The 24429-nt window shown below is 42.0% G+C and overlaps 1 protein-coding gene across 3 annotated transcripts in view; it reads right to left on the bottom strand.

The window, feature by feature from the left end:
- Positions 1 to 4021: 4021 nt before the first annotated feature.
- Positions 4022 to 24429, bottom strand: part of cd276 (CD276 molecule) — a 79583-nt gene continuing 59175 nt past the window's right edge. For 2 of the 3 annotated variants that reach the window (XM_030098973.1, XM_030098986.1), the window contains exons 7-8: positions 22056 to 22094; positions 4022 to 4989 (exon numbers count right to left, since the gene is read on the bottom strand). In XM_030098973.1, the coding sequence (XP_029954833.1) occupies positions 22072 to 22094 (23 nt within the window). In that variant the 3' untranslated portion in view covers positions 4022 to 4989; positions 22056 to 22071. Of the gene's footprint in view, positions 4990 to 20018; positions 20139 to 22055; positions 22095 to 24429 lie in introns of those variants that run through there. The other variant, XM_030098980.1, reaches the window with a different exon arrangement.

The raw sequence follows: 24429 nt of genomic DNA, 5'->3' as shown, positions 1-24429 counted from the left end.
GCCGCAGCCCAAACTATTTACACGCATCTTGATAACTTGTGATAGAGTATCCCAGGATTCCATGAATAAACCAATTACACAGTGGTCTTCAATCCTGCTCCTGGAGCTGGTTTTCTTTACTACCTCCTGCTTAATTGCATTCACTGGCCGTCCCTGGTGTGAATCAGCCCCTGATTAAAGGGGAGCCGGCCGAGCCGGGGGTCCAGGCTGCGTCGGACTCGGCGCCGCTGACCTCAGGTGTCCCACCGGAAACGCGAGACCAGTAAGTCAGAAAGGATGAGTATGCTTTGTGCCTTCTCTTATTTTCATTCATTATTTTCAATAAATGTGGCAGTAATTGGAAAAAAAAAAAAAAAATCCCATTTTCTTTTCACGTTTGTTTACCAGGCCCTTCAGCGTTTGCTTCCTCTGATTGCTGCATGAACAAGCGTTTAACGCAGGCTAAAATTTACAGAGTCGTCCTAATTTGAGTGACTACTTTAATCGCGCATCATCTTCGAATCACAGTAAATACACAGCCGTTCTAAAATATATTGGATATACTGAGAAGTGGGAACATTTTGAATTATTCTTCTCGTCCTTTTTCTGACCAGACTTCACTTTTAAAGAGCTTTTCACCACTTCAACAGTCTCAAAGTGCTTTACACTGTTTGCCGCATTCACCCATTCACACACCAGGAGTGATGGCTGCAAAACAAGGGGTTCGTCCTCAATGCGGAGCAGCATGGGGTTCAGGATCGCGTTCAAGGACACTTCTACACACAAACAGAGCGAGGAAACAGGACTCTGGCCAGGAAGACAAGCCACTGGCTTTTTAAAATCCCAAATCGCTAAGAGGAGATTAAAAAAAGAGGCCAGATCAAGGTGATACGTGTTCCTGTGCGAACAGCTTAGAGCTGATCACAACTTGTCCGAGACTTGGATGCCGTTTAGTCTCCTGGCTTTTGCCTTCCTTCTGTCGATTCACACCAAACAACAGAAACTTGGAATACCTGCAACTCTCCGTCTCTGCTCGAGCGCGCACGTCTTGGGCTAAATTTGTGCTGCTCCGCTTGATTTTTCATCTGTTTGTCTCAGTTTTCTGCATCTTGATGCCTTTCGAATGAACTCATTTCATAGCCCCGGCAAACAGTTATGGAGCCAAGAAATTCCAGAACCAAGGCGAAAGTCCCCAAAGTGATTTTTTTTTTTTTAAAAGCGGCAGTCATGTATGACGTCTACGGCTGATCGGCAGAGGGATCTATTGTTTGAAATCTTTGATTAGTCCATCCGTCAAAGTTCCCCTTTGATTGTAAGTAGCTCCTAATTACATTTCATTGTAATTAACTGCAAGCACAGAGAAGTGCGTTAGTTCGAGTATCTTACACTCAGGATGAAAGTAGATGAGACAAGTGAACATCAAAGTGAGTGAGAGTACATATCCCACAAGAGCACTCATGAAACTCTGGTTTTGTTTTGTTTTTTTTGCATACTACTACATTCTTGTAGCATCTTTTGTCCTCTCTCTCCAGCTGACTGAGTGATCAAGTATGTTACAGACTTCATTCTAAAAGACCGGAGACAAAATACAGCTCAGAGTTCAAGTGCTGCGAGCGTAAGCCTCACTAATCTGATTTAGCCACATCAGTCTGGTGTCCTCCGAAGTCACCAGCTTTTCTAGTGAGGAGTCACAAACTTTCCCTTTGAAGAGACACTGTGGCGGATTCAGTGCTGATTGCAACCACATAAATACGACCCCCCCACCCCTCCCCCTCCCCCAACCCGACTCTATCCAAGGGTGTCAGAGAAGAAACTGTGGCCGTGAAACTCACAGAAATATGAAAAGACCGGTTTAATGTTTGTTCATGTTCTGTACAAATATGGTCAGGACCACATGAAGGACTCTGGAGAAGGATCTGCTCCATATGCAAATATAAACTCACAAGCCTTTGCGCCCCAGAAACAAACATAAAGAAAAAAGTAACTTCCCATCAGCATTATGAGGGGATTTTAAACAAATGCTCCACCATCGTGGATCATGATCATTATCATAGTTTGGGTACGTATTTAAAATGTTTAAAGAAATAATAATGATGTAAGGTATGTTTAGTAATAAAGTTTGTGGTCATTTTCACTTTTACAATCAACAGGTAATTTATTTTTTCATTCCATTTGACATTATTCAGTACAGTAAGTAGTGAGAGGCAGCAGCACTTGCTCATGGTGAACTGGGTTTCTTGTGTGAACTCAGACTTAGTAGAGCTAAATTTGGAATAAATAAACTAATGAAACTCAAAAAATTTCTTGAAAATGCTTTTTTTCCCCGATCTGTTGTTCACTGGCTGGATCTGTAACTCTCACCTGTGGCATATTTAGGGTTAAAGATACATTTTTCAGGTCCACAAAACACTTTTGCATCACAGAGCGGTCGCAGTGGGACGACATTTCAACTATTTTCTTCCATCATTTTCGCATTTTCAGGTCAGAAAGTTTTGTGTTTACGCAGAACAGTTTAGAAAACCATGTCCGCGTACATGGAAATGTAAGTGGGCATGGAGTAAGAAACGCTGTAAACAATGTAGCTAGCATGTAGTTTCTGTAACAAAGTCACACACTCGTGTGTACAGACCACATTACAGACCAAAAGTTATGGAGAGATGAGGAAGTTAGATTGCTGTTACAGGTAACTTGAGCATAAAACTACCAAGTCCCAGGATAAGGCGTGCCGCTCTGAAAACCGTGCATGTGAAATTAAAGTTGTGCTTTCCTCCATTGACACAGAGACAGAAAACACGTATGTGACCTGTTATCAGCTGCAATTGGCTCCAGTATATTTTATGGCGCAGTTTCTATGTTTTGCCCAAAGCAAATCATCAGTGAAGTGGCTGCAGGAACATCTTGAAGTCTTTCCTTCTCGACTGCCCGCTGATGGTCACTCGTGTTTGAATGCTGTTTGAAGTGAATGTAATTTAGAATTAAGGATTGCGAAAGGCTTGACAGACTTCCAAATTAATGAGGGCCTGGCTTTTGCTCATTGTGTCTCACAAGAATGACTTTTTAATTTCCAGAGTTTACATTCGAAGTGGGGGAAGAGAAACCGTGAGCTGCTGCATCATTTTCTTTTGCTTCCAAGCACCCATTTTTCTTTCCTCACAAAACTACTTCCTCTGGGCCTCTGCCCCCTCCCCCCCTACAATGTGAGATTTAAAAAGTCTTTGCAGACTTTGCAGTTGTAGGGGACCGCTGGTTCCAAGACTCACTGCAACAAGAAAAAGAAATATCTCCAAGACTGCCATTTTCTCCCTTAAATCCCACAACATTTTTTTCCAGTTCCTGAATGAGAAAATGAGCGCTGGTCAGAGAGGGGGCCAACCAAATAAACCCCTTCTTTGGGCCTGGAGCCACTAATCTGTAATTTAATTTCAGGCGGGTGTCTGGGCGAGGAGGACACACAGCAAGGTCAAGGGCTACTGTACAGATAGATCTGTGCATTTGGGCACAACCTGAGGTTTGATCAACAGTCTCAGCCAGCGTATTCAGAGGACAGAGCGTGTGTGTGTGTGTGTGTGTGTGTGTGTGTCTGCCTGTTTCCATGCATGAAATGTTTCCGCACTACTAACATATGTCAGACTTGATGCAAGGCAGCTATTTCACATGTGACAACAGCAAACAATCAGAGAGGAAATATATTATTCACAACGAGTCAAATGTTTGGGATGAGTGAGCATCTGCAAAAGGAGAGGGATTAGCCCTAAAACAGGAACGCAATTCAACGTGTCACTGTTGATCTGCATGCAAATGAAATATTTGTGTTACTTTGACCATAATTCATGTTTTGCTCATTATGTAGAACAGTCCAGTCAGGAGATAAATCAACTAATGGAAAAGTGGAAGGAGGAATTCAAGCAGCATGGCTAATCCCTTGGGTGAAGAGAAGAAATGTGGGTAATAAACTCGACCTTGTTCTGCCTGAGTGAACACAAAGTGGCCCTGGGAAAAGGACCAATAATTACCAATGACCAGACAGTTTCACCATGTCTCTTTAATGTAAATAGGCATAGGGTTTTCTCACAAATCTGGCTTTGGCAATCATACGTAGACATAAGACACAGGTACGGTAGTTGCTTGAGTATGTAATAAAAAAAAATGGGGCGGAGGCAATAAAACACATGAAGACCCCCCCCCCCCCCCCCATCCCCGTCACCCCTCCTGGAAGAGATGAAACATTCCACACCAGCCGCAGGAAACCAGCTGAGATCGTCTGTGTTCATTAAAAACAATTTCTAACTCATAAGGCTGTCGGGTCAGTGGGAAAATCGGGGGTGTATCCCATGCACCATTTGCAGTTTGTTGGAGCTTAGCTGGCATTCAATTTCAATTCCCTCAACTTACTGGATATAGGAGAGCGGCGCACACTGACAGGTACAAGTTACTCCAGCGACAGACGCTAATTAGCAAGCGCAGGAGTAATGGGAAGAGCCAAGCTTGCTCCCTGGCAGAGAGACGGTGATGGGAGCCGAGGCGGGGTCATCTCTTTAAGTGTCTCGCTTCCTATTAGACAGATCTCTGGCACATGCCCCGTCACGGCCCGCACGGAGCGACGTCGGCGACGGAGAGGAGATCCTGTCACGTCCTGTCACTTTCCAAACACGGCGTCTCCTCTACATAACCTCGCGCAACGCAACCCACTCAACCGCGCTCGCCGCTGCTTTTCTTCATCCCGCAGTGGACGGAAAAAAAAAAAAAAAAAAAATAGAAGGGAAGGTAGGGCGAAAAGGAAATAATGGCACATGATGTGTTTATGTGTTTTGATGGAAACTCGAGGGAAAGTCTTGGAAAGAGGATGATGGACTCATCTTCTGCTCAGCGAGGCTTTGACATTCTGTAGGGGACGCTGGAAATAGTCTCCATGTTGATGGATAGGTGGAGTGGGATTACCCACCAGACTCATCTCCTCCGCCTCCCTCCACCTCCACCTCCACCGCCGGCTCCCTCATCTGGCCCCGACTCCTGTGAAAACACACAGTCAGATAAATCATGCTGCTCGCCTCCTCGGTGATGATTATCTTGGAACAATCATGAATAACCATGAGGTGATAACAATACCCAAATAATGACCCCCCCCCCCCCCAAAAAAAAAAAAAAATAATCACATTTCTCTCAGTTCAGATCCACATGCATCACAACCTGACTTCAATTGACCAGACCAGAAAAAACGACAGCACTGTAAACTCAAAATAATGACAATTTCAATATTTTCTTCTGGCTTTATAGCAGAAAGATTCTTGTACGTCTTTAAAATGATCACATTCCATAGCAGAAGAAATTCTGCAGTCCAAAGCCAGATTGTAACAAACTCAATCATGCATCAAGCGTTAATGCCAATTTTATACAAGCAATACGTTAGTTAGTTTAGCGTGACAAAAGTCACTGTTTAATGTCTTGTTCAAATTCATGGGAATTTGTCAGATTGTTATTATTATTATTAGTCTGATTATCCACTGTTTTCAAGCATGTGTTTGAATTGACTGGCACTGTGCACGGAGAAGTACGGTACTTCAATGCAAGAGGCCGCCTCGTCGGCAGAGCAGACATTGGAGCAGCACAGCCTCTAATCTGTTTAGAAAATGTTTGGCAGATTAGTATCTCTGTAGAAATACTGTCCGTTTGAAGAAAAAAAAAATCGTGAGAGTTATCTTGTGAAATGTTTATCTGTCCAGTAAGACTTGAAGAAAAAAGATTGTGTTGTTGTGTTTTGATTTGATACACTCGAGGCATTTATATCATTGTTATTCCAGAGATTTTTATGTGATTTCTGTACCGCTGTTATTTGAATAGAGATTTATTTTTTTCAGGCACAATAAAGCATTTTGAGTAACCTCTGAGAAGATTTTTGAATTTGTGCCTTTGTTTACAGCGAGTTATCATTTTGTTCTACATTTCAAAAGGAGGTATACTTGGAATATATTAAAATATGACATTTTTGAGGGAAGTTTGAGTATCATTTTAAATATCTTGAGGCCAAGTCAAAAGTCTTTTTTTTTTTTTTTGGGGGGGGGGGGGGGGGGTTAATAATGTACAATTTGCATGGCGCTTTGATGGTTTTGGGTGGCAGTGTTGACTCCATGTGGATTGAAAAGGAAAAGAAATTGCTTGACAGACAAATTAGAAGAAATGTCTCCTTTGTAGTTTTTACACTTGCAAGACAATCCTCCGTTCCGTATCGGACCCAGTTGTGTTCTGCTTATTGTTCCGGGGGCCGCATGTTTGACACCTCTATCACAACACATGTGTTGTCAAGGCTCACAACTTTTTTACAATTTCATCATTATTAGTAGTTACGGCAACAGAAAAAGCAACCAGAGATAAATAAATATGAAAAAAGAAAATACTGTGGAGAGAAGAAAGAAGATACCCACAGATTTGGCATCATTAAACAAACAGCTTCACCATTAAGAATGTGTTTCTGACACTGCTACAACCCACACACGCCTCTCTGTCTCTCTCCCTCTCAATCCCGACATCCTCCCCTCCATTTCTTTCTGAACTTCCCCTCACTCTTTGCCCCTGTGGACCACCCCACTGCTAGCACAGCGAAATAAATTGTTCTCCCTGCATCATTAAACAGTTTGTATTAACTCGGGTGGAATTTAATTATGTCACACATGACGCTCCCCTTCTTGAAGCTTTTTAAATGCAATATGGTGGGTTATACGCTGCGAGCTTCAGCTTTTAGATACATTATTCAAAGCAGTCAGCTATGACTACATGCAACCGGACTCCTAAATGAAGACTCGTCCATTAATACAGATCTTTTCATTTGTTTCCTTATCAGACACTAAAGATGCATGCTTCTCGGAAATGGTTATTTTTTTTTTGTTTTGTTTCCATATTTTAGCCTCCAAACATTTGATGTTTAATTGAAACACAGCTGATTAATGAATACGGCATCTTTGAACACAATTTCAATCATTTATTCAACCAAAAATATCAATGGATTCTATATTCTTCTGTAGAAAGAGGAAGCGCAACCCTGTCCCTCGAAGCTAGCATCAACCCCCGACCAGCTCACAGAAGGACTTGGCTACTTATTGTAGAATATATGCATGATTGTCCAACAGTCGCTGCCATTAGCTCTGATATATTTGATCACTCTTGCATGTAAAATTCCTTCAGCTTCAAGTTGCCTGCATGTGTTTCTTCCCCGTTTCAAATGTCCCTAACAAACTTTCAATGGGATTCAGATCTAGGTCATCTTATAAGTTCCCTGTGAACAATTCCCATGCAGATTCATGCGCTGCACCTCATTGGCCTGTCGAGAGCTTCACACCACTTTTCAAAAAGCGCTTCATCCACAAGATAATATTTGATGATAATTCAGCTTTGACACTGCTGCAGATCTTTAGTTACCGTGTTTCACTCTTAGTGTGACATTCTTCCTGTTTCATGTCTGTCTGCACCAAACAGATCAGCTGTTACTGTGGTTTGCCTGTATGAGGCACAATTTTCCAGAAGCCGTTTTCCCGCATGAATTAGTTTGATGCAGTTTTTTTTTAAGAGACATCAAAGGCATTTTTCATCACACATTATGAGTTGGTGAAAAATGCAATGGGTTCAATATCAAAAACGGATTACACAATTTGACCTAAAGTCATAATAGCTGCTGGCAAATCATTTATATACAAAAAAAAAAAAAAAAAAAACCTTTGGAGATCAGGGAGAGGGATCGGACCTGGATACACTACTTTCAGAGGACTGTCCTCAAAGTAAAATGACGAATTAAAAAGTAAACTCAGTTCCCTTCTAAAAGGACAGGCTCAAAGATACCAAAGTCTTCCTTCTGCAGCCCTCTGAGACCTTCAGACCGTAGCGAGACGATGGAACATGCTTTAAAGAAAGTGTCAGGTTATAATCACTTGCACCAGCCATCATGATATTCCCTTTAAGTGTGACAACAATCACGAAGCTACGCTTTCCACGTGACTGTTCAGTTTTAATCATTATTCATTTCATAAAAGTCACTTCCATATTTCTTTTATTTCGTAGTGCAGTCTTTATTTTTTTATCGTTAAGCTTTGTTGTAGAAACAGGCAAATCTTTGATAAATCCAATTTATTCAACAATTTCCTTGGGGGCGTAATTACGTTTTCACACGGCTGTATATATCCTGAAAGGGTGCTCATCATCTCTGCCTCGTGACAATGGAAATTTCACTTTTAGCCGGAGACTTTGTCGTGAAGCTACTTTTGTCTTAGATATACTGTACCTTGAACAGCTGTGACTGTGTGTGCGCGGCAGTAATGCCGCGTTTGAAGCACTCATAAAAATACTTCTGTTAGCGAGCTGCTCCTACCTTCTAATTGACGCTCATTATCATCCCTTTATTACATTTTACCCATGACAGCTGGTGTGATGTGGAAACATCCAGAATGGAAACCCTGAGGGCATTGCTGACAGCCTCAAAATGTCAAACCAAAAAAGTGATACAGTTCCTCACTCTGTCATTCTGAATGATAGGAATCCTTGCAAATTGCAGCGCTCGCCGCCAGAATATCTGTTTCTATAAAGCATTTTAAAATGCGTCCCGCTTCCATTTGCTCCCTGTCAAAGAGTAATCTGACTTGCCAAGTTATCCATCACCCAAATGAACACAACAGCATCTTAACACATGCATTCCACCCCCGGCCCCCCATCACATTCAAATCTAACCCCGATCCCTAGAGAGCTCCCACGACGACTGTTTCAAAGTGGAATCCCGCTGGTTGTGGAGTCCAGAGGTCAGAGGTGAAATGAAAGACCGGGCCTTTCACAGCAACGGCAGCAGCGGCAGTCATTTAGGGATCCAAGAAAATTACAGGTCTGGCCGCCGGCGATGGAAAAGTAAAATCCAACTCAAGTGTTTTACAAAGAGCTTCTGTCCGTCGGAAATAATCCGAAGCAGCCACGGCGGAGCCGAGCCGAGCCGTCCCTCCACTCGCAACACCTAAGACGCAAGCTGATGGACAGATTCATTTACAGCCGGTACACGAGATTGCACACTAATTTAGTCAGGCTATAGGAGATTGTTCACGTGAAAGATACAGCGGGCACAGCGAATTCAATCTAATGAAGCGTTGTAAATCCACAGCGTGCCCATTTCTTTCCTCATTTACATTGAAATGTAAGTGCCATATTTCATTTTCTCCACTGGTAACTTCTCCATTATTTATAAAACAAAAACAAAAACTTCTATGTTTGTGCAGCATCATGAAAAAAGAAAAACTGCAGCTCTTTGACTCCCACGAAGAAACAGCTACAATCAGAGAAAGCTATCAAAGACAAACAGCAGACAAGACAGGGAATAACCTTGGAGGAGATTTTGGAATAACGAGGAAGCGACTAAACCTCGATGATACTTGAGCATCATTACCTGATGATCAAACACGTCATGACGATTCCTCAGCCCCACAATGGATAATTATGAGGTGTAATATGTACCGCTCAAAGAGGATTTACTGAGCTGCCTTTTAGGATGCATTTCCATTTCTGCAGATACCTTACAAGGCAGCAATGGAAACAAGATCCAAGGGTCCCTCAGGACACAAATGGTGGGGTGTGGAATATATTTAAATAGCAGTTAGTAGCATCGGCGTGGGAAGAAATATAAAGAGGCTATTATTACTAGGCTTAGCCATGCGAGTAAATGTGCCGCCTTCAAGTAAACTGTATGGTATACGGCTCCAAAAGACACTCAAAAGAAGTTGACTCTCGCACTTTCTCTCCTTTTCAGCAGCCATCTGTTTCTGAGAGCAGCTCAGTTATATAACCAACGTTTGACATTACCTTTGTGAATTAAGACTGATTAAAAAACAAACCTGCTGTTCTGAAGTCTCACAATGGGGCACCAGATTCTTCTAATGTCGCTAATGAAAGTGTCACAATATTTCAAACATGCTGATATCACTCTAACAATGAGGTTCACAAGTGTGAGTGTATATTTACATAGGCCTGCTGCACTGGAAAAACCTGTAACTAAAAATCTCTCCAAGTAAAAATGAAGTGCAAATTCTGGGTATCTTGTGCATGTTGAGTTGATCTTACCCTGTTACTTGAACACTCGCAGTCCGTCGCATGACGACGTAATAAAATAATCCCCATATTAAGTAAAACACTGCTTTGCGTAACTGAAGTTTCAAACAACTACTTTTAGACTAGAGCGACACAAGGTTTCTTTTATCCATCCATCAATTTTCAATATCACTTCACCCAGCTCAGGGTCGCAGGGCGTCGGAGCCGATCTCAGCTGACTGTGTGACCGTCAGTCCATCACAGGGCAAATAACAGACACACAACCAAACACACACTTTCACTCCCATGGTCAATTTTACAGTCTCCAATTAACCTCTAAAACATGTTTTTGAGTATTTTGGATGGCAACCTTAAAGATCAACCTATCCTATAAGCTAAATCTGCAGATCCAGGTGAAGCTCTTTGTCCATCTTCTGCATTCATTATAATTTGGTACAAATCCAGAAAGCTCGACAACGACGCAAACAGTCATACCACTGATAACCTGTGAAGCAGTGTCCTGCGGTATAGCTCAATGTACGCGGAGAGAAAAATGTGTGCATTACCTGGAAATCGGGACAAAGAGGCTATAAAAGACAGTTGGGATGCCCATTAATCTTCTTTATAACACGACCCTAAATTGCACCATCCTCTACTGCATGCATCGCTTAACAACCATGCCAATGCAATTTGAAACGCTCATATCATAGGCTGTAAGTTTTACCTGCTCAGACTATTCTTTTATTTTTACTCCTTTTTTCATCTTTAGCTCCTATCTGCCATTGTTGCAGCTTAATTGCACATTTCTGTGTACAGACAGTATATACTGATTGACTGATCAAACCTGCTGGCTGATATGGCCTTTGTGCGAGTTTGCACGATCTACTTGTGCAGATTTTGAGCCATTCCTCTCACAACCAAAATGCAGGTTTGTCTGCTATGATGCTAACTTCCATCTGGCTCCAGATGTGAATGATTGTGTGAGTCTGTTTAAGCCCTGCAGGAGGCTGGTGAAACTGCCTTTCACCCTAAAGATCAGCTGAAATCAGCTTCAGCGCCCCCGGACGACCCAAGGCGGGATAAAGCCGGTATTGAAGATAGAAGGATGAAAGATATAAAAGAGATTTGACAGGACCCTTTAGGACTAAAAGGCTAGCTGTTTCCACCTGTTTGCAGTCTTTTGTCCTGAGTGAAGCAAACTGACAGCTGACTGTGACTACATCTTTTGAGCAGATTTGAGAGTGGCATCAAACGTCTCATCTGGCTCTCATCAAGAAAACAAACAAGCAGATTTAAATGGCATTCAGATGTTTCTGCTTTGTGGGATTCGGGATGAAAAAAAAGAAAGAGCAGCAGTCTAGTGCAGTGATGATTCACATAGGTCACAACATACAACAATGATCACTGTGAACGATGGAGCAAGGCAGCAGCCTCCCCACTTAATTCCAATAAGAATACGGCGTGGTGAGCAGTCTGACAGGTCATTCTGTTACCGCACTGTTATTCCAAAGCAGCAGCATGCATCACCCTGTAAAAATTTTACACCTTTATCAGCTCTTTTTCCTATGGCTGAGGTAACCCTACCCTCGACCTCTTCTCAGAAGCAGCCTGCAGCCCCCCTGGTGTTAATTATAAGGCTTCACTCCCCCCACCCACCCCCCCAGAGTCTGGGTGGGACGTGGAAGCGCATTAATCTCGATGCTTCACTTCAGTCTAAAGGATCATTTGAAGAGACTCCTGTGGCAAGCCCCAAAGGCGAGCTGGCTCGGTGCTGGGAGAACGGCAGAAGGGCAGAGAAACAAAGGTTTTTTTGTTTTTTTTGTTTTGTTTTTTTTTTTTTTTTTCCTTTTCCCCTCACTCACAACAGGGCGTCATCTACCTCAACAAGGAAGTCAATCATTTTGTCACCCATACCACTTATTTTCTCAATATGCTAATCTCAATGAGTATTTAGTATCATGCGAGATGACACGCCAAGACTCTCCCACCTATGTTGTGATTGATTTGTTCCTTGATGCAGCATGAAGGTGACAGTCACCTCGCCGGCTGAACCGGGCAGAGCGGCACAGAGCGGGCGCGGCGCGCTGGGTGAAGGGCTGAGGCATGTTTACATCCAGTTAACATTCAGCCTCATTTCACTGCACATTCTAGCCAATCAAGTCTCTGCACAGAGGTCAATTCCACACTTTAACATAGCAGGGGCATTTTTTTTTTTTTTTTAGCAGCTTATTCATATGGTTCTCGCTCTTGCGATGATTTTTTAATCATATAGAATACCTGCTTTTTGATGCGTAAAGATTGTTTTGCTCCCATTTTTATAGCAATAAGCCGTCGCTGCTGCCTGATGCGCAATTACTTCCACCTCAGTGTCTCTGCAACGTGTTGTTACCGATGTCACAGACAGTGACACAGACAATCAAATAATTGCCTTAAAAAATGAACACGCGTGCTCTATTCGGGAAAAACCAGAAGAGAATGGCCACTTCTAAACAGCTCGACAGTGAAAACACTCACAGGCACTAATGAGCTCATGTGATTTAAAACAATTAATGTTTTACTTCAGAGGAGGAAGATCATTTTCCAAACATCCAAGCATCAGTGGCGTCAATCATGTCACAACAACATCACTTCTTAGCAAATTTCCAGTGTTTGATCATGTTCATCTTCATCTAGTTAATCTACTTCTACAGTCGGGGGGGAAAAACAAGTGCAAAAGATATGAGCGTGCAGACAGTCGCATGTTTAATCTTCCTGTGAATAAACATGTGCGACTTCTCCTGTTTCATCACAAAGCTTAGCATGTAAATCATCCTGCCGATCAGCAAGCAATATGTTCAGCATACTCCCATCACAGCAGGGAGGCTGTTTGGTGTTTAGGTCTCTGCTACGAGTAAATTCCCTGTAGCTCAACAAATTCTTTCTGATAAGCAGAAGATTTGTAAACAATACGCTGAGATCATTTTAAAAACGTGACCACAAATAGGATTCTATGCATTGTTGCTTTCTGTGAATGAAACATTGCGAATGTGAAAATCCCTGAATGAACTTCAGGTTTACACCAAGATAAACCAACCGGTCAAGAACCAGATTTAGAACAAAACAAAATAAAAATCTTGGTCTTCTTTTGTCTGCTGACCTTCTGGGGTCACCACAGTGGATCCTCTTCCTTCAAATAATCTGATCCACCATCTCCTCTACAGCTCCAACAACCATCTTCCAGTTCTCCTTTACAACAGCCATGAATCTTCTTTTCTCCACCTGGCCGCTCCATCTCAACCATCCTTTGTCCAATATATCCTCTATCTCTCCTCAGCAGATGTCCAAACCATCTAAACCTGTCCTCACTATCTTTATCTGTAAAGACTGTTAAAGCTCACCTCTCCTTGTGATCTGTTCATTTTAATCCTGTCCTTCCTCGTCACTCCCAGTGAAAAATCTAAGCATCCTCATTTCCGCCACCTCCGGCTCTTTTAGACGCTTCCACTGTTTCCAAACCATACTTTATCACAGGTCTTGTAAACCTTTCCTTTCACTCTCTCTGTCACTCATCAGCCTTGACACCCATCTCCACCTACACATATTGATTCAGAACACTGAACAAGAAAAATGTAGGAAAACAGCAGTCATGGCATAGCATCTATCAGTCAACATACTCTTCTAATGGATGTTTATTTGATATGTTGGGGAGCTTCTCGCTGAAGTTAACTAGTGAGGCCTCTAGCCTGGCTATCAAGTCTTGTCATGGCAATTTATTCCATCAGGTGTTAGGGCGAGTTGATCTTATCTGATGATCAAGAAATTTTACTGATTTATGATTAAATATACATGGACGTATGCACAGTTATCCAAAAGAGGTGTTCTTAAGGTGCCGAGATCAAAAAATACATTGAAAATAAAAGTGTGTCACAAATGTATGTCGATTCCCTCTCCGCTTTTCTGAGATACTACCGGATGGATGAACCATAAACATGACAACACTGGGTGATCACTGTGCTTTGAGAGGCCTCGTGATGGATGTTGGTCAAAGGGACAGTGAGCTCCCTCAAGTGAGGAATACAAAGTGATGCTAATCATTTGTGCTGAAGGCCAAAGACGGGCGACCAAACACATAAAGAACACCACGTCATCAACATGGAGCTGTCAACATCAACAACACAATACACACATAATACATACACAACACTTGAGCTGCTTCGGCTCTGGTCTGCAAGGGCCTGCATGCTACATTTACCAGCAATATTGATTATCAGGGAGTCCATTGATCCAGTATTATTGTCTGCTTTTGTGACTACTCAATCTTCCTGTCAGTTTGGTGCATAAAGTCTAATCGGGAAATCTTTGATCTTTGATTGGTGTCTATTGTGAAGATGGGAGTAATCACTTTAACTTGTGTGCAGCTGCTTTTGTTGTGTGGAGCTTTTCTCTCATGCGTGTCGATGCCATGTCACAGAGTCATAGCGCCCAGCCATCTGTCTCCAGGCATGCAATCCTGTTTAAGCTCGCATGTTTTTCAACATCAACACTCAGCTGATCTTGTATACGGTTTCACATCTGCATTATGAGTAATCTATGGTAGTTAATTGAGCCCAGAGGCAGTTGGTTTCAATGAAGGCTCCTGTGCTTTTCTGGCAAAAACAGGAGAGAAGGAGCTCTCTGGAGAAGGCGGCTCTCTGTCGAGAGGCAAACAGAGCAGAACTCCTGCCGTGTTCATTAGCTGTCATTGATCAGTGATTCAGTCTCTGCACATCTCGTACTACAGCTCACATATTACCAGTTTCATCTCCTAAAAATTAATATTAAAAAAGAAAAAAAGGAGAGCCAGCGCAGCAGTTTCCTTCCTTGTATTTTATTTTCCACTGCACTGTTTTGATGTGGATGGATGCTAGCCAACAGCATGCAGAGATTGCTGTGCACCATACTTGTCCATTCCACACTTTTCTGATATCAATATGAGCTACTATATTCAGTTATTGGCCTGCCCTCAGAGGCTATCATCACTGCAACCTATTCCATCACAGGAGATGTACTGTAGAATGAGGCTTGGAGGTATAAAAATGCTGATAAATGGCTGAGACAAAAGCATAAATAATGTAGGGATCAGAGAAACTGGAATAGTGAGTCAAACTCCGCTTCAGGACACCCCACACCTCCCCGGAGAGGGTCCGATGTAAGTGTCCTGTCTGGCATCATCAGCATCTGCCGGGCTTCACCTGCCACGTTCGCAGAGCTGAGAGAACTGCAAGAGTCTGCTCTCAGCATGGGGTCTCCGTGCCCTTCACTTCTTTTTTCACCAAAAGAAGACGAAGATGAGCACTCCCATCCCCCACACCTGGCTGCAGTGAGATTTTAAAACACCGATGCTGGGTTTTCTCCTTTGAAATGTCACCCTATTTTACCCCTTTACCACCTCCTGCAAATAGTTGCATGTATTTATCAAACTGAAACGGCGCAAAGCCTGATCTGCCACAGGGGGAGAAAAACGGTGGGATATATTCTTAGCATGACAGTCTCTGGTTTAAGTGAATATATAGGCATAAATTGAATCAATATTTCCCAACACTGCAGAAGGAGTCACAAAAGGGCCATTATGTAGCACTAATTGGACCTATAGGGCTTATCTTTTAAAAAAAAATTAATCTGCAACCTCATTGGAATTCATGAAAAGTCCTCAGGTAGATGACCGCGATCGTCCACACCGCTTCTCATTTCATTGAATTTTCTTCATTCCCTTCATGTCGGGCTTTGAATATTTATTCTCTTTTAATTTGCAGCTATCTCAGACTCCGCCGAGGTTCTGCATACACCTCTTTCCCCGTGAACACAGAAAAATAAAAACACTTTTTAAAAAAGAAAAAAAATCTTTGGAAATTATGAAGTGAGGCCTCACCATCCAATACAGACTTTCACCTGGAAAGCTGTGAGGCTTCTCTTGATACTTGTAAAATATATTGCTGGTGTGAGACGAGTCAGTTGCATTCCGTGATGCATTAATTAGAATACTCTGAGAACAATACACTGATATTCAGCATTTTTTTTTTCCTGTTTTGCTGGAAACCGCATTCTTCAGACATTTTGATTGCTCAGCTATGAGCGAGGACAAGAGGGGAATAATGAATTGAGGTGGATTTGCTGATGTCAACTATTAGTTCAAGCTGATGGCTATGTTGTGCTATACAGACAAATATTGGATATTTCACCCATATATTTGGCCTTTAATCCTCAAATGACTAACAGAGCTGAATGTATTTATATTTTATGGCTGCAGAATTATCAAAAATGTGCAATGAGTGACTCCTTTTGCCCTTTTTATTCTAGAGGTTTAAGTTGTGCTGCATTAATATAAATCTTGAGTGTAATTGGACAGTATTTCTTCTCTTTCTGGTGGCTTATGAATTTCTTAGATATCATAAACGGTTTGGGAGTTGTGATGAGAAGTCTGCATACCAAATTCTGTTAACAAGATAGAAATAAAAAAGTTAATTGATGAGCTACCTTCGTTGATTAAAGCAGAGAGAACATTTGTTCAATCTTACTACGATCATATAAGTGATGAGTACGAAATCGATGCTCACTTCGATCACAGATGCCGGCTCCTTTCTGAGCAGGAGACAAACAGGCAGCGGCAACTGTGACTGTCAGCCACTGCGAGTACATTTCTTTCTTATAAAAACCAAAGTTTTATTTACTGAACCCTCCGCAGCTGTCTGAGTCTACAGAACCAGTAAGTTGCTATAATGATCAGTACATAATATTTACGATAACTCGCAGCATGGATGAGCCACTAACGATGGCAACAAACAGTGTGCACAGCCCACCGAATATTGAGCGAGCTGCAGATAGCCGTTTACTGCTCTGTCTGTGTGCTGTGCTGCTGGTAATGAAACAATAAAAGTTTGATTTGATGAACATAAGTCACAAATGAACACATGTATCGATAAAGCAAAGGTTTATGAAAACAAAGTGCCCCCATGACTCTAACACAACTTAATTAAATGCAGAGTCTTGCTTTATTAAATAAGATGTGCTGCACTCTGCATAAATGCATGAATCGATGGCAAAACCGCCATACAAATATTAGAATAATTGATCCAGGATGATTCAGCAGTGGGGAGGTCTCGGGGCTTGCAGGATATTACCTCGCAATAACAGTCTCGGTGAAGGTCAGTGGATACTACAGTAATGACAAATGTCCTCTCTTTGACTCCTACTGGCAGACTTTATTTTGGCTAGTTACAGGAAATTACTTTCTGCACCTTCCATCATCTTCTAGCCTCTCTGCATGCTGCAGCTTTATAGCAATGACCAATCAGAGTATAATAAAAACAAGCTGTAACTGTCCAACCTTGTAATAAAAAGTAGTCACACAACTGACAACAAACTGCTGGTTATTAAAGTAAGAGTTAAAGGCTCGGTGAAGAGCACATACACAGACGCACACCGCGGGTCTGCATGGTGCTAATGGGGAGATAGCAGGCAAGTAAAGAACCGGTCAACCTCCATCAGAATTGCCTGTCAGATGGTCGTATAGCTGAGGAACCATCCTGCCAACTGTTTGTGGCTCGGAGAACGACGCTGTGAGTGCCGTCCTGTGGAGACGGCTTGAAAATGTGCACCATTATCCCCATCTTGTAACGACATTGTTTTCTGTCCCTACGACAGCTGGCTTTTTAGCTCGTCTTTGAGTGCGGCCATTCTGAACAATCACAAACGCTTTGAGTTTCATGCGTGTTCGCTAAGCTTGCCTTACAGAGCTCTTCCTCTCTTCTATAATACCTGTTAATCACACAGGATAGCATTCATAAAAGTATAAGAGTAGCTTTTTTTCCATGCATAGACATAAATGAAAAATATAAACGTAATTTCTAAAAAGTTGGACAAAGTGTGAAGGATGTTTTCACAAGTTTCCATGACAGCATTCTGCATTTGCATGTCCACTTGATTCAGGTGCTTTGCGCAGGTCATCATTTCTCATATTTTCAAGCACGTCGTGCATCTGTTTTCCACAACAACACTTCACAAGCTTAAGCAACAAAAGCCCTGAAAACTGAGCCCCTTCAGGCATTTTGTCACCAGTTGGGTGGGCTTCTATCAATGTCTGGTCAATGTAGGAATTACTTTACAATGAAAACACTGCCAGAAACCAATGTGAGCTGACACAGTTCACTGTGCAAACAAAAAAAAAAAAAAAAACAAGTTAAAGCTGAATCATGCAAAGAATACGTATGTGGGGACAATAACAAAATACCATCATCTGTTGAGTTGTGCAATGATAGGAATCTTTTTGGGGGAACACAGTCAGGGAAGAAGAAACAATCAAGTGCTTTATGAGGAAAGAATTCAAAAATCTAAGTGTCATATGCAGTGGTTTGTATTCGTACCTGTGGTGTGGGCAGCTCATACATCAGAAAAGGCAATATCAATGCTGAAAAGCATATTGCAGTTTGAGAATTTTTTTCTCTTTCTTTATTTCCTTTAATTAACCAGGACGACCCACTGACATTAAAAATCTATTTTTCAATGGAGAGCATGCCAGAGTAGCAGCCACACAAAATCAACAGAATTATGCAACCAGGTGCACGATACAAAAATTAACAATAAAAGAGTAAAACAGAAGGACAGCTTTTCAAGGACAGCGGCCAAACACTGACTCTCACACACATTCAGCACTAACAGCGTTCTAAATGAACACCATGGACATATTTCTAGGTCAACTCTACATTCTAGAAGGTGTTTGTCTTATGGTTTTGTTTACATTTAGACAACAACCTCCCAAGAGGAACAAGGTCTCTGGTTAAAAACCCCTGCACTGGGCCAGAGCATCTTTCTCAACAGTATGGCTTCATGGTAAAAAGGATGGCGACCAGGATCCAGTCCGGATCTTTTCTGAACATAAAACATGTATTTCTCAGAAGTTCAACAATTCTCCTCTGTTCCCTGTTGTTGCAAGAAGAGAGGCTGCAGTCTCTGTGCAGTCCTTGTGCAAACGATGAAATGGCTATTAAAATGGCTCTTTTAATATCTGCTATCATACTGCTGCTATTGTTCTGTGTTAACAATACATTTATTTACAACGTTTGCAAATAATATATATGCCATCTTCATTTATAACCGCTGAACTCTGTCAAATTGGGGTATGAATGCCATAAATGAAATTAACCTTTGAGCCACAATAGTGAAATGCAAGCTTCTAAATTGTTGGTGAAAGTATTTTGAAGTCAGTTTGAAGACAAACAAAAACAAATTAATTCATATTGCGCTTCATTTTTGACATTACACAGACTATGCTGTCACCATAGTCACAAAAAACCTCAATATTTGTCAAATGAAAATTGATCCAAGTGTCTCTACAAATGTCTCCTAAAATATCAGCATCAAATATCAAAAGATCCAAGTGCAATAGCACAACAAAATGAGATCTTTTATTGGAAGAAAAGAAAGCTCCGGAGACAAAAATATCCCTTCCCTCAGGGGTACTGAGTGTCCGTTGTTGGTTGCAGAACAGCAGCTTTCCCAAAATAGCTCTGAGGTTCAGGGCTTTCCTTGCTTATAGAAGTCCATGTGTATGAGCCAAGGGAAGGAGATGAAGTATGATACATGCTCAGCATGGTTGAGTGAGCAAGAAGGGGCAGCTCTGGGAGTGTCCCGTTTCTCTCCCCGGGGGCCTCAGGGCCCAGTGATGCCAGCACGGCGGCTCCCTTCACTACTTGCAATACAGTACCTGCCTGCCAACTAATGCTGCTGTTGTTAGAGCAGGTCAAACAGGACATTAAAAAATAGCTCCACGGCCGTCCAGACAACAGACAATAGAGAATGACTACAAGTGGAAGTCATTGCATGTAGTGCGCACAGAAACCAAACATAGCCAGGATTGAGAGACAGAAAAAAAACAAAACAAGGGTCAGCGCAAGAATGGCATAATAGTCAGGGAGCACAACATCATATGTAGATGTCCGAGATCACTTAAGAAAACATATGAAAATTTAAAAGCGACATAAACAACGCATGTGTGTGTTTTTTGTGGTTGAAAAAGCAGGGCTGAATGACAGCTTCACAGAGGGAGAAGTGCCCAGACTGCACCTGGCAGTGGCTGCTCACCAGGGAGTCTATCCACACTGCAGCAAAAAAAAAAGAAAAGAAAATTAGGCAGCATAAAGTGAGAAAAATGCAGCGATATCAGGAGACTCGGGTCAGACTTTCCACACAATCTGTCTATCATACCCACAGGCAGAAGACCCAGCGTCGTACCCCTCAGTCTGTGGGGCAACTCCTTTGGTGAATCCATCTGATGCACCAGAACTAATGAGGTTACACTCAGTGTGGTCCTATCATTCCCTTGATGGTTATGTAACTATTCCCAACATGCTCCACAGGAAGAATCCAGTCACTAATCTGTTTGTGTTTTCGGTTATCAGCTCTCTTTCCTTTTGTCAAGCTGTTCATTTGAGTCAGCCTCTACTTCAGAACAGACCGTAGTTCAGGCCAGTGACAGTGCCACAAATCCACAAATCAATCCAACTCAAAGAGCAAAACCAAGATGCAGCATGTCTGTAGAGAATCCTCCCTGCCTGCTTTCACTGAGGGGAGCTGAGCCACTTCCGTGCACTATAATACACACTGTGTATAACTGTTATTAGAATCCAAACGGCATCTCTTACCAAAAATTACAGTAATTATGGTTTTAGATAACTCAGTGTTGAAGAATGAAACCATACATATGCTATCCAGTTGCTATGACTGATTTATTTCTATTGATTTATTTACTCATATTTAAGATTTTTTTTTTATCACCATGAACATATACATTTCTTAAAGTGGAAATAAAATTAAAGTTCATTCAAAAAGCTCTACTATACATGAAATACTGTTATTTCATCCAACCTGATGTGTAACTACAAGGAAAAAGACACCAAGCTATCAGTATGTTACCACTTCATACTATCCTGCAGCCACGAATCAGGGAGCGGAGATCATATTTACATGTTGTCTGGAAAAAAATGAAAGGAATCATCTCTATTTTACAGGGATGTGCATCAATACACAATGAATTATCTGGAAAAAAAAAATCTAAACTTCATACACGGTTATTACATGAAGACAATCTGAGGAGGAAATCTTTTTTTTTTTTCAATAAAAGTTGGTACATTTTTCAAGAAACAAAAGAATAACATTTTCAATGGTCGAATTGAAGATCTCAGTGAGCTGCTATGAATCCCACATTCTGGTCCTTGAAGGCTGGTGTCCCGCGTGTTTTAGATCTCGCCTGCTTTCATCTAATGTTGACAAAAGCCTGCTAACGAGCCCTCATTGCTATCAGGTGTGCTGTAACTGGGAGAGACCAAAACGATGCAGGACGTCAGCCGATGAGGAATGAGTTTGGACACACCATACACACCTGCTCCAGAATATACACAAAAATTAATATGAGTTTGCCCATATCTCTGACTTCAGTTGCAGTCTTCTGCCAGACAACGAAATGCAATAATGCTATTCCCCCCCCCCCCCCCCCCCCACCTCCCCCCCCCCCCCCCCCCTGTTCTGTTTTCAATAATTTTAGTTTTATCCAGCAACATTAATGACAAATAAAGCTATCTATCTGAAGTTGGCTGTTCTGGAACTACAGGAAAATGACACTGAATATGTATTAGCAGTCTGGTTGCATGACTCACTAATTGTTTATCATTAAGCAAAACACATGATGTGTTTTTTACTGGGGGCACCACAGTCCGTGTTTGCATGGTAGATAAATTGAAATAAATTTGTCATGTCAGCCAGTGACCCAGTCATTCCTAAAATCAAAATGTCACGACTTCTCATATTCCTGACTGTCTGCTGAATTAATGCAGCTCAGCCTCATTACAGCAGCACTTACCCATAGCCCCTCGAGAGACACCGAGTCCTCCAGAGCATTGCTACCGAGAACACCAGCCAATTGTGATAAGCGGGAAGAAAAAAAAGGGACACCTTGCAACACACGAGAAGATAGATCTGACTCCCAGAAACAGCCATAGCCGTGTTCAAATCCTACTCACCTTGATTCTCTTGACTTTAGCTTTTCAGAGGTGTCATGGCTGAGGAGAAGAAAAAAAACAACAACAATCAGAGCTGAAAATATGGTGTCAACACATTCTGTGGCTGTGACGTTGTTACTGTAAAGCAGCCATGTTGGCAACAGTGGAGCCCGTGTGTCCATTGTCTTCCTGGACCACAACATTATCACAAGCTTTGTAGTTGTTATCCTGTTCCCCTCCTCCTCTGTCAGCTCCTCTCTTCCTCCTCCACCTCCTCCTCCTCCTCCTCCTCCTCCCCCACTCCATCTCTGAGCGCCAACCTTGCCATGGCTAACAGGAAGCAGAGGGCACAGCGCTTTATTTAATTAGTCACAGCAGCTGAGTGCTCATGTGGAACCAAACAGGGGAGGCAGATTGGCGTAGTGAGATGGATAGGCACTCTCCCACCGGGCCTTGGCTGTGCTGTCAGAGGAGCGTAGATTACATGACAGAAGGGGGATTCGGCTGGGAGGGTGGGTCTGGGATTGTATGGCAGGAGGATGTAAATGGCGCACGTACAAGAGGATTCATCCCAGAAAGAAGGAAAAAAAAAAAAAGATTGCTTTTACTCCTCCAGTACTCAGAGTCCTTATACAAAAAGCCCTCTTTACGCTCCTTCATTTGTCTAATATGCAAACCAACCAGCAGTGGGACCGGCCTGTTTGTTTTGATGTACAACGACAAGGGGTATGACTGCTTTTATTAACTGTGACAACACTCATTATTCTAAATGATTTAGGGGCCACTATTCTTCTATCTCTTCCGACAATGATCAGGTGGCCTTTTCCTCACAGCCAGGCAGATAACCTCGGAGAGGCTGTGGAAGTAGCTCAGCTTGTCGCATATTCTTGATGATCATTTTCTTCAACTCAAAGCAAGAAACTAACAAATGGAAGAGGCAACTTTTCTCCAACGACCATTTCATTTCCACTTTTGCAACAAGCAGCAACACTTTCTCATGTGAGGATGGAACATTCAAATTAACGAGTAAGAGCATTTGCGAGAACTATCTATTTGTATATAATTAGAGGATTTGGTGTAGAATGAGGACTATATAATTCATGCAATACAAGGCTTATAATCCCATAATTACCCAACCCGTGTTCCTTGGCCTTCAACACTGAAAAGGAGTCTCAGGATTTCCCCCCTTGGAGAAAACACAATAGTAAACATGTAACTCCCTGTATGCAGCTGAAACAGCACATAACACAAGTGCGGTGCTTGAATAATGTGTGCGCAACTACTAAGCAATGGTGTGCAGGGAGCGCTCTTAATTAGCACTCTTGAAGTTATCCAGTGACCCACATCTAATAATGAAGGCAACATGAATGTTCTATTTACATATCTTTAGTCAGTAATGTGTGACCGCTGGGAGAGCCCAGTGGTGGAGTATGTGGTGGTCCTAAAAAAGGGAGGGCATGTCAAGTAGAGAAGCCTCAGGCTGCTTTCCTATGCCCTCTCAGTTTGATCTGGAGCAGCGTGGAATGGTATGTTAGTGACCCACAGGTCTGTCAAACTGAGCTATGCTATAGGAAAACTGTGCAGCTTTTTAATAAATACCGGTCTGCCGAGGCTCCTCTCAGTACTCAGATTTCACTTTTAAATTTAGGTCAATATAGTATTTTATGAGAGGGTAAGGTAAAGAATCAAAACCTCTGCAAAGTCTTTAATTTTTTTTCACACACTCAATAGCAGAATATAGAAATATTTATTTGGTTTTTATCAACGGTTTCTTCCCAGCAGTCTTTCTCATTGCCATGGTTAGTGCCTTGCTCGGTTTGCTGATGCACTGCTGTCACCACCTGTGTAATAAAGCTCCACGGGGGCCCGTTAAAAGTCACTCTATTCAGCTTGTTAAACAAGCAGATGTTTATAGGAACACCAAATTTATTACGTTCATTTATGTGTATTACCTTTTGTAGTTATCCAATTTTCCACACAGCAGTTTTAATGGTTAAATAGATATGTAAAAAAAAAAATTTTTCTATCAATAGTCAAACAATTTGTACATATATTAAATCCCAGAAGTAGTATTAAAAATAATAAAACAATCTCAATGAATGCACACACACAATTCCAACAGGAATCTTTAAACAATTTGACTCATCCACTTAAGATGCTAGTCTTTGATTCCCATGTGAAACACTGAATATTGTGCTCTTCCTCTATTCAAGTGTCTTACTTTCATTGCTGTGTAACTCCACAGACAAGATGGAAAGGGAATATAATAAGCACAGAGGTGACTTTGACTCGGGTACAGCTGTCCTTGTTTCAGCCTGTCTGCTTGGGAGTCACCTTCTCTGAGCCTCGGCGAGCCAGTTTCTTCAAATCAGCACAACATTTAGGGAGATGGGCT

Source organism: Salarias fasciatus, chromosome 1 (assembly GCF_902148845.1).
Source record: "Salarias fasciatus chromosome 1, fSalaFa1.1, whole genome shotgun sequence".
Lineage (NCBI taxonomy): Eukaryota > Metazoa > Chordata > Actinopteri > Blenniiformes > Blenniidae > Salarias > Salarias fasciatus.
Note: the sequence above shows the minus strand (reverse complement) of the source record. Positions and strands in the feature narration are given on the sequence as shown.